Source organism: Perkinsus marinus (genome assembly GCF_000006405.1).
Source record: "Perkinsus marinus ATCC 50983 genomic scaffold scf_1104296970664, whole genome shotgun sequence".
Classification (NCBI taxonomy): Eukaryota; Perkinsozoa; order Perkinsida; family Perkinsidae; genus Perkinsus; species Perkinsus marinus.
This window is the reverse complement of record NW_003202385.1, coordinates 44,472-58,368: the sequence shown is the minus strand read 5'-3', so window position 1 is coordinate 58,368 and position 13,897 is coordinate 44,472. Positions and strand designations below refer to the sequence as shown.

Here is a 13,897-nt window from a genome sequence, read left to right as displayed (position 1 = left end):
ATGGATGCCCCACCCACCGTACAGCCAGGGGATGTCTCGTCGAGCTATAAGGACCTCCCTTTGTTCACACCACATTCTGCTAAGGCTTCCTGGCTTGCCTATGGAGACTGTGCCCTGTTCATGGTCATAGTTATCGTAACAGCAAGGCAGTTGATTCAACAGAAACGTGAGGAGAGGCGTGGTGGAGATGCTGTAATAATAGGACTACCAAGCGGTATGGCGTTATATACTCCACCCCAGGCCCCGGCAGTGTCGCTCACTGGTAGCCGTACTCGTAAGCTCTTCCTTATTGGCTTATGCCTGTCCAACCTAGCCAGAGCAGTGAGTATGATCATTGATGCTGTCGTCCACACTGAGGTTAGGGAGCACGTATGGGAGCATTCTGTCCAGGTCAGTAGTGATGAACATCATTCTAATCACCAATCGCTCTTACTATCATCAGGGTTGGACCAACTACTTCCTCATGGTCTTCCCATCCTTGCTATTCCTATCCACCTATAGCATCGTTATACTATTCTGGGCTCAAGTAGTACTAATGAACCTCCCTCCCCTATTAATGTCTCTACAGGTGTACTATGCGGCCATCCTAGTGTCGTATCCTCTACTACGACCAGTATGCCTTTTCTTCAATATCGCAGTGTACTATTCCCAACCCATCTATGACCCCTCTATTGCTCCACAGGTACGGAATATTTCTGATTATATCGGGAGTGACCTTCCTCCTCAAGGCTTGGCATCAATATAGTCAGTAAGCTCAATAGATCTCGCAGCTCGTGACTACATCCCTTCCCTGGTAGATACATATTCTTCGTAGTGGGACTACTTTACCTCACCTGTGCTATATTCTTCTTCTACTACGGGGTAGGCGCCGCGATCTCATATCATGCATTGGCACCACGGCTCCTCCCAGATACAAGTATCAAGTCAGTTGAAAGATCGATCGCGAAGGCAGCGCTCAGTTGTTGGGGTCTCCACGACCGAGGCAAGCAAGAACCGAGCGGTTCTCAATCGGGTGATTACATACCGCAACATGGGTGTATCACACAGCTTTTCTCAGGTCCTTGTTCTCACAGTAACGTGTCCGATCATATTCCTAGTGCGAGGTGTGCTCAGCCTCCTGTATGGGGTTGGATTCATGAGAACATACGGTCCAGCAAGTGTCGATCGATTAGCATGGGACTCCCTGGTGAGGCTCTATCGATATCCCCATCATCACTACTATGATTAGGTATACTGTATCACGGAGTGGATACCATCGCTGCTCATTGTTATAGTATTCTGGCCAGCTACACGACCTTCGAATCGGGCTGGAGGGGATGGCCAAAGGGTGAGCTGAATATGTGTGGATTTGGGTATAATGCCTCCATTAACTTAGTCGGACTACGGCGACCAATCCTCGAGTTATGATTCTCTCGTATCACCTCTGCTGGGGCCCCATCAAGGGGAGTCCAATCAAGACATAGAAGCTAATAGAAAGCAGGCCAGGACGGAACAGGAGGATGCCAGGTGTACACAGTCGGGGACGACTGAGTGGACGCACTAGCGAGAACCACTTATAATATTCGCAACTACTAGTGATAGTGAAAGCGGGACTTGATGATTCAACGCTCTGTCGTACCGCGTTCTCATTAGATCTCATCAACTTTGTATTTGATACACCATCTAGAAGTGTCGAGCCTTTAGATAACGATGCACTGAAGAAAGTCGTACCCAAGCTACCTCATGCTAATCCAGTGGGCCCTACCAAGCCCGTCACTGACGTGCCGCCACCCGGGGGGTCCGAGCAGGTAGTACCGCGGTTGAATACTGTGTGTTGAGCTCGGTCTCTTATCAGACTAAAGCTACAAATGGACGTAAGGGACGATCCTGGAGCCATCAGCTACGAGACGTTTGGACTGGGCATAAGGAACAACCTGGAGCTCGGAAGGGGAAGAAATGACATTTCTGTGTTCACCTACTCTTGCTGTGTTGTGTTGGAAGTATCACTTTAGTAGTGAGGCTCAAGCTTGGGAGTATACTCATGCTCTATCGGTATCATTCCTATATCACTTGCAAGGGGATGTTTTTTTTTCGATCAGCGCAAGACTAATCTCTGTTATTGGAATCAATCACATCAATGTAGCATGATGATATCAGTCTGCCCACAGTTCAGTATTCCTCTGTATGTTGTGGCCAAGATCTGTTCCAAAGAGCTCGATCGGTGGTCGCCAGCCCAGTTCTTGTTGGGTCGTGATAGGGCGTAAATACTTGGCTTTTGGGGGTAGTCGCTGCATGTGCTGAACGTTGGGAGTGGTGCGGTATGTAGTAGCTAATTAGACTTACTCGGCATCGTGCAAGATCAGTATCAGTAGCTTCTCCAATGCTCCTTATTGGGTTCAACGATCTCTCACCGTTACTGTCTGTGGAGGCCTCTACTCTGCTGGTCTGATTATCATTCCTTTTTCTGAAAAAGAACTATGTCCTTTATCACTTGTTACTAGGGCTTACACTAGGAACGACCAATTGTCCTGCCATTCTTGAACTGACTTCATCTCTCCCTCTACACGCTGTTTCCACCTGAGCATTTATTCTCATGTGGGAAGCCTTTTAGTGTTATTCCTACTGAGCCATCTCATGGACTGGGTTCACCTCCTTAGTCGGCATTTACTATCGTAAGTTTGTGAGTTCGTTCGGGTAGGGTAGGCGGAATCTTGGTCTCTCGTGCGCGATCTTACATTTCCTCATTGTAGCCGTAGTTGGCATTTCATAATTCCTTTCCTGGTGTATACCGCACATTCCGTTCCTTAGGTCGATGATAATACGGCAGCGTCTCAGTTCGATCAAGGATGGGAAGGCTGATGGGCGATGGCGGCGGTGGCGTACATGGGTGGTGAGAGAGGAGTATATAAGCCTAGGAGAATGTGTAAATCGATTTCGTGGATGTGAACCCGAAACCCGACAGGCAGACCAGAACCCGAACTGTTATCCAAGGGAAGGCTGTTATACAAGGCAACCCGGTCCTCGAAGCTCCTTGGATTTCGTCTTCATTTCTGGAACGTACTGGTGTTGCATGATGTGCCTAGTCTATCCTTTCGATATTATGGGTAGACCAGGTGTACGGGGTGATGCAGAAAGGGTCTTCGTATTGGATTTCCGTGGAAGGTGAGAATTGTAGTAAAAATACAACCGGAGCATCGGCAACCTCAGTGAGCCCTTCCGAATGCTATATAAATCATTTGGAGGTTCGAATTGGACTCTGAGTGCTCTCAAATCCCGGAAACGCTATATGGGAAGATTAGCTGGCCGAGTCCTCGAATCACCTTGAGCTGTGTTGAGTGAATAAGTGCGCGTATGTGTAAGACCGTTCTAGAGCTGTGTTCCGATGCGAAAGGTCGGAGGACGGACTGGTCATGATGCTGATGATGCTGCATTACTCGAGTACTTGTACGCTAGGTAATAGCTTTTAAAGAACTTACGCCGTCCACCCCACAGTGTTGTTGAGCTTAGAGTATTCATAGGGAGGAGTAACGACCGGTCTATTAGGGGATGACTCTGTCTCATTGGTAGAGAGGAATGCCGTGAGTTGTCTGGTAGCTGCGTCCTTTGAGGAGTATTGAAGACCCCTCTTCTTGGGAGTCTATATTTCATCGTGGCAACGAGGAGTAAGGGGATAGATGGGGATCCCTCTAGGTTTTTTTATCGTGGTGGACGGCGATATGCCCGTGTATTGGGATGGGATCAAGGGCTACTCGCTGTCCATATATGATCGTGATTATCTGTCCACTACTCATCCTATATTTCAATAGTTAACAGTGGGAAGTATGATCCATGTAGTGTTAGACTTGATCCATGATACTCGACAACAACAACAACAACAACAACAACAACAACGACAACAACAACAACAACAACAACAACAACAGCAGCGACAGCAGCAATGGCGTGAAGAGCAGCAGTCGGACGTCCCCTCCATCACCCTCTTATCTAGTATGTTCAATCCTCCATGGGGTATCCAAACAGAAGGCTGAGGGACAGATCTTCCAACTACCTCCTATATTGAGGCCCCCAGCAGTCGCAACTCCAGGGAAGGTAACATTTATAGTATATACGGCTTATACTACTTGTTCGAACGGATCTCTGTGAGCTCTTGGATGGTATCGCGTCTCTCATTGTGTGGTAGACTCGTCGTTGCAACCATCACTGATTGTCAGGTAGATGGTGACTGTGCCCCTTACGCTAGTCTAGTGGTGCCCTCTTTTGCTCGCCATCCACAGAGGGGCTCCAATCTTAACGATAATTTGCGGATATACGAGAATGGCACTTTCGACTTTGAAGGCACGGATAAGGCTTCGGGCGTATCGGGGACAGCGTGCGTTCCTATATGTTATCCCAGGTGAGTTAACTCATGTTTTGTTACTTTCCGGGCTTCCTGTTGCTGCTAATTGTGGTAGCATCTTGCTACTGAATGTTATTTAGCTAACAACGAAAATATCTCTTCTGCGTTCCCCTTTTTCTTGCCTAGGGGGGTCTGCTATAGTATTCTTGTATCTATATATCATACATGTGGCACGCCCGCAGTATACCATTCACAGCTTATGTTGTTGTCATGTTGAGAAATCTTCTTGTCGAGTCGCGTACTTTATTGGGAATGAAAGTGCCTACGCACCACGGTGTTCCTCGTTGAGACTATGAACCCGAATTATACATGATGCCTATGACCTGTGAAAATGTTGGCTCTTTGTTTTAGTGGAGAGCAGCAGAAGACGGTCTGTGCTGTATCGAAACACCAACGTGAAGCTCCCTTGTCGCAGCCGGTCCAGTGCTCGCCTGCGGTCCATGCCTTCAAGACTATCGACGGTCTGGTGGTCCTCTCTGGGACAGTCGAGGCTCCTCCCGAGCCGACCATTGTTGGCACCATCCCAGACCCCGGAATGAGACCGAGAGAGACGGTGAACATGCTCATTCACGCGGCAGGTGTCTGCGCCAGAATTCAACCGGATGGCTCCGTCAGAGTTGTTCATGGCAATGGTGGTAGAGTCTCGCTCGACGGTGTGAGATTCATTGCTGCTGACTGTGACGCCGATGAGTATCCACTGCTGGGGAATAATCGTCAGAAACTCACTGCGGTTGTTTTGAGGAGGAGTAAGATGGTCGTGCTGAGTGGCAAAGCTAAAGTGGGTCTGAGCACCGATCCTCGTTGTAGTAGGTAGAGCTTCTATTCAGGCCGATGGAGCGACAGTCCATAGTAGTGAGGAGAGTAATACGAGTACCCTTATTGGGGTGCTGCCTCCTGAAGTGCCCCCACCCCGAAGACTCATACTACAGCCAGTCTTGTCATCAGTCTGTGTAGCTGTTACTACTGCTGGTGATGTTCTCACTACCAGGGTGGGAAGGGGCGCAAGGTTTGTGTCCCTATCAGGGGTAGGTGGACACGGTAAGACCCATGATGCTCATTTCATTTACCCGTTCAGGTTGTCTGGCCATATCCATACGGTGCTGATAATGTGAACACGCAGTCGGTGCCAGTACCGCGCGCCGCAAAGTCGGCACCGCCGCCTCGAATGCCCGGTCTCAATGGCAACTTCCGCAAGTTGATGGATGATCAAGATCTCTTCCAGTGCATGTACTCGATGCCGGCCGAGCATCGAGAGTATCTTTTCAACAAGGTGAAGGAGAATCTCGAAATACTGGTGTTTACCGAGGCCACTGGTCACCAAGCAAAGGACTATGTGCGCTTCCTCAAGAACCGAGAGCGGATGAAGAGAAATCAGACGGTTCAGAGGCAGCACGAGAGACGGAAGCGAGAGTCACCAATGAGCACTCCGAGTCCGAGTCCGAGTCCGACCCCTAGCCTCAGTCCAACGTGGGTGTAACCATTCCTTCATTTGTACCATTCTTTGACGAGTATTTAATTATTAAAGAGTGTGGAGTTTGGGTCGCTGGTGACAGTCATACTATGCCCGAGTGGCTGAGTGTTATCTACAGAACCATCGGAGGAGTAACTAAGTAGCGAGCATGCCATATGGACCTCTCTGCAAGGAAGAACCTAAGCAAAGGTTCTCGCCTGCTAGCGCAAAACGAGTTTTTCTGTTGTCTAGGCGTGCTCCGGCGTAGATCGTTGTGACTGATGAGCGATACATGTGAGGCCATGCCATCACTGAAGACAACAGAAGGAGCTGCGAGGCGCGAACTCGAGCAGTGGCTGCGAGAGGCCACCTAAGAGGTCAACTCGTGAGGTCACGGCGATTCCTCGCGGGAAACCCTTAACAGCGCGATCATCTGTATCGACATCATGTGGGACAAACTGAGCATTTGGTAACGGAAGCATCTGTAAGCGGCGAAAAGATTTTGGTTCCGGAGGCCATCAATGGGAGCAATGATATGGAGTTCCTAGAGGCCGAGTGATGATAACGTTTAAACAATTTCTTGCTGGTCTTTACACTCGGAAGAGGCGAAGGTTCTCCAGAAAACCTGGATAAACTGAGGTAAGTCTCAAGAAACAGTGGCTACAATCGGATAATTCACCTTGATTACTCTATGTCTCAAGACTCTTGAGAGATAGGGCTCTTGAGTCAAGAGCCTGTGTCGCTCTTGACTTCTGTATAGATCAATTCCGCTCAAATTCGGTTGGTGCCCATTCCCAGTTTCGAGTTCCCACTGGATACACGCCAGAGATCATATCTTTGAGTTATGGCATAGCCGCCCCGTCGAACGGAATTGGTCTTACTGAAATCGAAATAACCTCCTACACGGTGTATGTTCCTCCCCTATTGTCACAGGTCGATCTCCAATTGAGTAGTGAAGTACCAGTAAGGCATATCTTTGGGTTATGGCATAGCCGCCCCGTCGAGCAGAATTGATCTTACTGAAATCGAAATAACCTTTCACACGGTGTATTTTCCTCTCCTATTGTCAGAGGTCGATCTCCAATTGAGTAGTGAAGTACCAGTAAGGCATATCTTTGGGTTATGGCATAGCCGCCCCGTCGAGCAGAATTGATCTTACTGAACTCGAAATGACCTCTTACACGGTGTATGTTCCTCCCCTATTGTCACAGGTCGATCTCCAATTGAGTAGTGAAGTACCAGTAAGGCATATCTTTGGGTTATGGCATAGCCGCCCCGTCGAGCAGAATTGATCTTACTGAAATCGAAATAACCTTTCACACGGTGTATTTTCCTCTCCTATTGTCAGAGGTCGATCTCCAATTGAGTAGCGAAGTAACACTGAGACATATCTTTGGGTTATGGCATAGCCGCCCCGTCGAGCAGAATTGATCTTACTGAACTCGAAATAACATTTTACACGGTGCATATTCCTCCCCTGTTGTCAGAGGTCGATATCCAATTGAGTGGTGGAGTAACACTGAGGCATATCTTTGAGTTATGGCATAGCCGCCCCGGCCAACAGCATTCGCCTTATCCGAAGCGGAATAGTATTCTACATGGTCTGTATTCCTCCCCTGTCGTCGCAACTCGAGATCCAATTGAGTGGTAGACTTGTAGCCTTTAAGAATTGCCCTGAGCTGACCGACAACGACGGTTGTTGGTTCGATGATACACTTACTCAAGGTAACATGACACTAGTTCGTGCACTGTAACTGATCTCCACACATGCTCAGTAACAATCAAAGGTTGTAGTCTGCAATTGACTAAGTTGACTCTCAACACAAGAATAGTGTATGTGAAAATGTGGAGCAAACCTTGCTCGGGCAGAAGTGAAAGTTTCCCGCTCATTAGTTTAGAATTACTCAGACTGAGGGGTCTCGAGAGCGGGGGAAGTCTCATCGGCTGGTGAAGTAGAGGCAACAGAAGACTCGACGCTAGCAGTGGTAGTGACAGATACTCCTGTGGTACTCTCCATGGTTGATGTGCCAGGGACGGCAGTGGGCTGCTCACCACAGGCGATAGACTCTCCAACACAATCAGCATCAGTGGGCTCGAAGCAAATCGAACCATCGGATTTCTTGATCAGACCGAAGCAGACAGAAGGAGACTGCCAGGTCTTGCAGTAGGAATCGTACTTCGACTTAGCACAGCCTTCTACATAGGAACACATCTGAGCACATGCATCTTCAGTGGCGAACACCAAAGACAGAGCTGCAACGAAGGTAGAGATGGAGAGAATGAAGGAACGCATTAAATATATCGCAAACAAGGATAAGAAATCTAATAGATGAAGAATGTTGCATTAGTGAAGAATGTTGGAAGTCTTTCCTCAAACCTATACAACATTTGTTGACAATATAATTGTTGTACTTACGGCTTGAATGAGCTGTTGCTATAGCATAGCTACTCGGCGCCGTACACATCTGTGTGTGCTGTTCCCTTCGCGATGTCATGGAGCAACCGAACAGGCTAACTATAGGACAAGCATAATAGAATACACTATAGTGACTATGGCTCGATAGCATGTGGCTACATTATCAGTAGAGTCATCAACTGCCATTCACCATCAGAGCATTGAATCAATGCCATTGATGATTATCTTTCCTCTAGAGTGATCGTGTTGATTGACTCAGTAGGCTCGAAGACGATATCCCCTTCCGCATGCGCACTAGTCGCGGTAAGGCAACACTGTCAACGGAACTGCGGTGAACGCCAGCCACTAATAGTAACCCACCCTGGATGAGTCATTTGCAGTGCTCAGTTCAGCGGAGCGAACTGATGTGGTCAGCATCAAGGTATAAGAGGGATGTAGCTCATGACCTACCAATTCTCTGTTCTTGAGGCTGCACCCTAAAATTTAGGAGGTTCCGTTGATCGCTTTGTCAATGTCGCTAGGACTGAAAGGAGTGCTGGGTGCAACGCATGGAAATAACGTCGGCTTTGGATATTGTATAAGTGAAAGTTATCAGCTGCAGGTGTGAGCTCGTTATTCGCACATTCAATCAGAACGAAAATTTTGCCCAACAGCTAGACTCGAATCAGCGTCGAGCAGGACAGTTAATTATGGTCTACTCTACTACTAGATTATACACGTTGAATAAAATTCTGACAGCTCATCGGTGCAATGTACAACTCGACCCAAGATGGTCGATTCCATAGAGGTGTTCAACCTCGACGATGAACCAGTGGATTACGAGTTGATCATGTACTCTACTCAAAGAAAGGAGCCGCTTACATGATCCATACTCCCATCAATTTCTAACCGTCACCAGTTGCAGACGCAGAGCTTCGACTTGAAAACACAAGACCATTATGAGTGAAAATAGGGAGCGAATAACCGATCAGGAGTGAAATAGTTGAGTGAAATGAAACAAATCGAACTCCCACGAATGAGTTTAGAATTACTCAGAGAGAGTGGTCTCGGCAATAGGGGAAGTCTCATCAGCTGGTGAAGTTAAGACAACAGAAGACTCGACGCCAGCAGTGGTAGTCACAGGTACTTCTGTGGAACTCTCCATCGTTGATGTGCCAGGGACGCCAGTGGGTTGCTGCTCGTCACAGGCGATAGGCTCTCCAACACAATCAGCATCAGTGGGCTCGAAGCAGATCGAACCATCGGATTTCTTGATCAGACCGAAGCAGACAGGGGGAGACTGCCAGGTCTTGCAGTAGGAATTGAACTTCGACTTAGCACAGCCTTCTACATAGGAACACATCTGAGCACATGGGTCTTCAGTGGCGGACACAAGTGACAGGATTGCAACCAAAGCCGATAGGGAAAGAATGAAGGAACGCATTCGATATATCACAAACGGAGAAAATTTTACTAACAAATGAAAGATACGCGAGAAACTGTCCTCAAGGTTATCAGATCTATTTTAAGTCAATATTGTTAACGATATTAATTTTATACTGCTGTTGCTATAGCATAGCTAGTCGGCGCCATGCACATCTGTGTGTGCTGTTCCCTTCGCCATACTGTGGAGCAGCCAAACAGCAACACAGCAAGCACAGAGGAATAGGCGACTATGGCTCGATAGCATGTGGCTACATGGTCAATGGAATCACTGTCCACCTTCGGTGCAACCCTTCGCACGTCTTGAGCACTCAGTACTGCAACCTCTCTCCATGTCGTTCTTGTCCAGCGAAGCGCTGCTGATAATTTACTGCATGTGACTAAACGGCAGAGAACGTCTAGGTAGAAAATTCAGAAGACAACACTACTCCTGACAGATCGAGCGCGTGCCCCCATTCACGCATCGTATAACTTCCGAACATCGATTGTCGTCGCAACTTAAGTCCCTCTTATCCGTCTTCAAGTCGGACCACTGCGAACTCTACTCTTAGGGCCGTTCATGATCGTTCAGGTATTCAATCAGCTCAGAATTGCAATGATTCTTCGTGAATGAAAAGTTGAAAGCCGTATTGTCATCATTGATGACACATCAACGCAAACCTCCTTAGTCATGACTTGCATTATTAAGTGGTGGCTCCCATCGCTTTAAACGAGTATTCGCCGGCAATAGTACTACTGTAATGACGAACTCAATTTCATTGTGACAGAGGATGTCGCTGGAACATGCTCCACTCAGTCCCAATTGAGATCAGCATTAGAGAAAAGATTGTAATATAAGCAGCCAGCGAAGGATTGTAAAATACTAGCTATGGTTTATCATACTCTACTTGTGCGCTCTAGAGAGTTTAGTACGCTACATCTTGCATCACTGAGTAACAACTCAACTATTGCCGATAGTAGAAAAAGGAACCAAGTCCTCTGTGCTTGATGTAGTTTGATCATAGGCTGTACCAGGATGATTTATTATTAATGGACTAAGCCACTAGCGAAAAAATACTGATGCCAGCGGCAGGCTATGTACAATGACTGGAATGCCGAAAAAGATCAATAGTATAATCGGAAAATCCTGGAGTAGAAAAAAGGAAGGAGTAGAAAGAATCTCATTGCACATCATCACCATCACCAACATTTGGTTTCCATATTGAGGGCCCAAGCGAGTCGTCTAATGAGCTGAACTTGAAGCCCTGAGTTGAACTCTCCGAAGTAGACACTAATCCACATTTCCTTGACGTAACTGCTTGTTTAGTATTCACAGAGTCGTCGTCCAAACTATCCAATCCCAAAGACGATACGATACCACTGGGAATCAATGGTATCACTGCCGCGTCGGGCCTTCCTCCCCTCAATGGGACGTTCGGCATCGAAAACCTCCTATTCGGTGATCCAGTCTTAACCTTTTCAGGAGGCGTATTCTCAAGTTCCCTGTCAGCTTGCCGCCAAAGCGCCCTATGCTGGGCATTCAAACTTATCATAGCATTTGCGAAAATCCTGTCGGCAATCTTCGGTGGTGGTCTCCTGGTCCCTGTCATAGGCAATGCTACTTGGCTACAATCAGGTAGAGTGTGCCTTCGACGAGTCAATGAGGGTTGATAGATAAGAGGAGTGCGCCCATGATCAGAACAACATAGCGATGATTCGTCATCTGCAGCCTCCTCAGCCGTCCTCTCCAGCAGCTCCTGTACAGCCGCCAACTCGGCCTCTGATAAACCAGTTAGGTCGCCAGCAATGGTATACTCCTCTGTCATCTGTGGGTCGGAATAAAACCGCAAGTTAGTTAACGATGAGAATGTGCGCTAAAAACTCCGCTTATGAACCATTTTCGCCCGCGTCAAAACGCTCAAACAGCTGCGTTCTGAGGAACTGTTGAAATATTGTTATGCCTCATGCGGTCATCTCTGCAACTCTGAGTACTATGCTGACCATTTTGATGGTCACGTGTTTATCGACCTACACTCAACAGAATCATCTGATAGACTCGTGCCCGAGACTCGTCTATGGTTAATCGATACGCTCCCGCGACCTCCAATGCGCCCATGTAGTCATAGGCCTGCAGCAGGCCGCCTGCTTCCACGAGGACGTCGACTACGTCACCAACTGTTACGCCCGAGACATTATAAGCTGAAACCCGTTCCAACAACTCTGGTTGTGTCAGCCAGAGTGAGATACTATGTTGAGTATGAGGGTGCTTGCTGACCGAGTCAGTAACCATATCTTCGTGGGCTTTACGAGCGTTCTACTGGATATGTTCTCAGACTAGCTACCACTACTTTTGCTACATGCTTGTGGTTTACTGTCGAATTGACGTTAGTACACTAAGATGGTTGGACACAGGCCCTCAGCAAAGATAGACATTTCATAGTTGGGGGTAATAGGCTGACCCATGCCCATTCAACGTACTTGACATCTGCATGTTACCAACGAGTATACCCGGGATGGCTCCAATTCATACCGATCAATTTCGACTAGAACAACCACCAGTGACGATGTTTACCCTGAAATGTTGGTGTTACTAATGGCTCAGTAACCCTAATGTTGGTGCATTCGGTCGTATCTGTCGGCTGGAGATGGGTGAGCTTTCTTGTGTCGATCGATATCTTTCGAATGTACTGAAAGCTATCGCAGGTATGGTACTGAGGGATACAGGCCGCCCTTCGCAGTTCGTATCAACAACTACTGCTCAAACCTCAAAAGAAGTCCTCGACGCAGTATGTGCTAGAAAACTATTCCGAGAAGGTGCGCTGTACTCTCGCTACTAGAGCGGTTCCCTGAGAACTCTGTCTTGGTCATCTCCGACTATTCACGGTGACCACTTGCCAGTCAGATAGAGTTAAAACTGAAGCAGCGACATGCGAGGCTCGCAATACATTGAGTACACTCACCATATGAATGCTCAGCTGTAACAGTGGGGATGGGCTTCACGAGGAGCATGCTGTGCCAGTGAGGGTAAAGGCCGCGTGGGAACGGTTATGAGGAGGGTCAGGGGCCATCGATTGGGATGTACAGTATTCAGTGATAGTAGTAGCTTCTAGGAACCTCATGTGGCTCGCATGGATGTACGATGGCTGTGCCGCGCAAAAGCGATAGATGTATTTGCTTGTTCTAGTGTATCGTTAAGGCCATTTCCTGCTTGCTCATTATGATTGGCTCGTTCTGTCTACAATGACTGAGGAAACTCCGAAGTTTAAATAGCGGGATCATTCGCTGCAATAGACCCCGGCGCTTCCCATGGATAAGCTCTCTTGCCGTGGGGGTGCCTGGACACACTGATAAGCGGCGGGGGAGCATTGAAGGAAGCGTGCGGAGACTACACGGTAAGTTGTGATATTGTATAGGCTATTTTCGGGATATGCCGTATTTTATTTTGAATATTTCGCGTAGTGATTTGCCATCAGTTCACATATCATCTGATTTTCACGTTTTTCAACTGATGAAATTCGACGAATCGCCTCTTGTGGGTGAAACTCCATTATTGGAGACTACTTGGCGGCTCTAGACTCGGATAAGACAGTTCTCGACTAAATTCGGGAAGAAGTCGGTCGAGGAACCCTTCTGTGTGGTCTACTGCTACAACGCGGCATACGTTCTTGCTGCTACCGTCACGGCCCCTCCCACCGTGCTTCGCTGACTCTTACCCCACCAAGATGGGAGATCAGCGACAACTCTTTCCGTTACATATGGGTGGGAAGTCGTAATAGCTATGTCTATTCAGACTCCGTCGTACTAAGCAACTCCTCAAAAGGCTACTGTGGGATTCGTCTACCATTGACAACGTCAGTCTTCTGATTGTGATCATTCTTGATGACTACATGATGCTTCCGTGGCTTATCGCATACCTCTGGTCTGCGCCCTTAGTCGGTCCAGCTGTATGTACTAGGACTGATACCAATTGAGTGTCTAGAATTTATGCTAGTCTAATCTCACCCCAAGGCTTTACCGCTTATACAATTCCGTAATCATGGATTCCCATCCCTCGAGGCACCGTCGGAGCTCCGCTGGAATCGACTTGCTGAGAATGGGAATTCCATAGATCCCTTGGTGCGATGAGTGGGAGTCACTATACAGTTACTGAATCCAAAGCGTTTTTGATTTTGCAACTCACAATGTACGCCCCACCTACATCCGAGTCCTCCCACCGACCATTGCTTCTCGAGCCAACTCCTCTAAGAGGAGTCAT

At 47.8% G+C, this 13,897-nt stretch overlaps 5 protein-coding genes across 5 annotated transcripts; 2 read left to right on the top strand and 3 right to left on the bottom strand.

The window, feature by feature from the left end:
• On the top strand, positions 1-1,939 carry Pmar_PMAR017066 (hypothetical protein; the record flags this gene model as incomplete). The annotated part of the gene is made up of 8 exons (XM_002767444.1): positions 1-192; positions 241-390; positions 443-526; positions 911-1,012; positions 1,229-1,327; positions 1,376-1,508; positions 1,633-1,787; positions 1,835-1,939. 8 exons carry the CDS (start codon positions 1-3, stop codon positions 1,937-1,939), a joined length of 1,020 nt encoding a protein of 339 aa, XP_002767490.1.
• A 1,889-nt stretch (positions 1,940-3,828) lies between these two features.
• On the top strand, positions 3,829-5,852 carry Pmar_PMAR017065 (hypothetical protein; the record flags this gene model as incomplete). The annotated part of the gene is made up of 5 exons (XM_002767443.1): positions 3,829-4,068; positions 4,191-4,372; positions 4,727-5,153; positions 5,203-5,400; positions 5,451-5,852. The coding sequence occupies 5 exons, from the start codon at positions 3,829-3,831 to the stop codon at positions 5,850-5,852; spliced, it is 1,449 nt and encodes a 482-aa protein (XP_002767489.1).
• A 1,873-nt stretch (positions 5,853-7,725) lies between these two features.
• Pmar_PMAR017064 (hypothetical protein) lies at positions 7,726-8,118 on the bottom strand (the record flags this gene model as incomplete). Its single annotated transcript, XM_002767442.1, has 1 exon — positions 7,726-8,118. One exon carries the CDS (start codon positions 8,116-8,118, stop codon positions 7,726-7,728), a length of 393 nt encoding a protein of 130 aa, XP_002767488.1.
• A 1,150-nt stretch (positions 8,119-9,268) lies between these two features.
• On the bottom strand, positions 9,269-9,664 carry Pmar_PMAR017063 (hypothetical protein; the record flags this gene model as incomplete). The annotated part of the gene is made up of 1 exon (XM_002767441.1): positions 9,269-9,664. The coding sequence occupies one exon, from the start codon at positions 9,662-9,664 to the stop codon at positions 9,269-9,271; it is 396 nt and encodes a 131-aa protein (XP_002767487.1).
• A 955-nt stretch (positions 9,665-10,619) lies between these two features.
• Positions 10,620-11,473, bottom strand: Pmar_PMAR017062 (hypothetical protein). Its single transcript, XM_002767440.1, has one exon. It carries the CDS (start codon positions 11,466-11,468, stop codon positions 10,824-10,826), a length of 645 nt encoding a protein of 214 aa, XP_002767486.1. The 5' UTR covers positions 11,469-11,473; the 3' UTR covers positions 10,620-10,823.
• Positions 11,474-13,897: the final 2,424 nt, after the last annotated feature.

Coding starts and splice junctions, on each gene's coding strand:
- Pmar_PMAR017062 (XM_002767440.1), bottom strand. CDS start 11,468: ATGACAGAGGAGTATACCATTGCTGGCGACCTAACTGGTTTATCAGAG.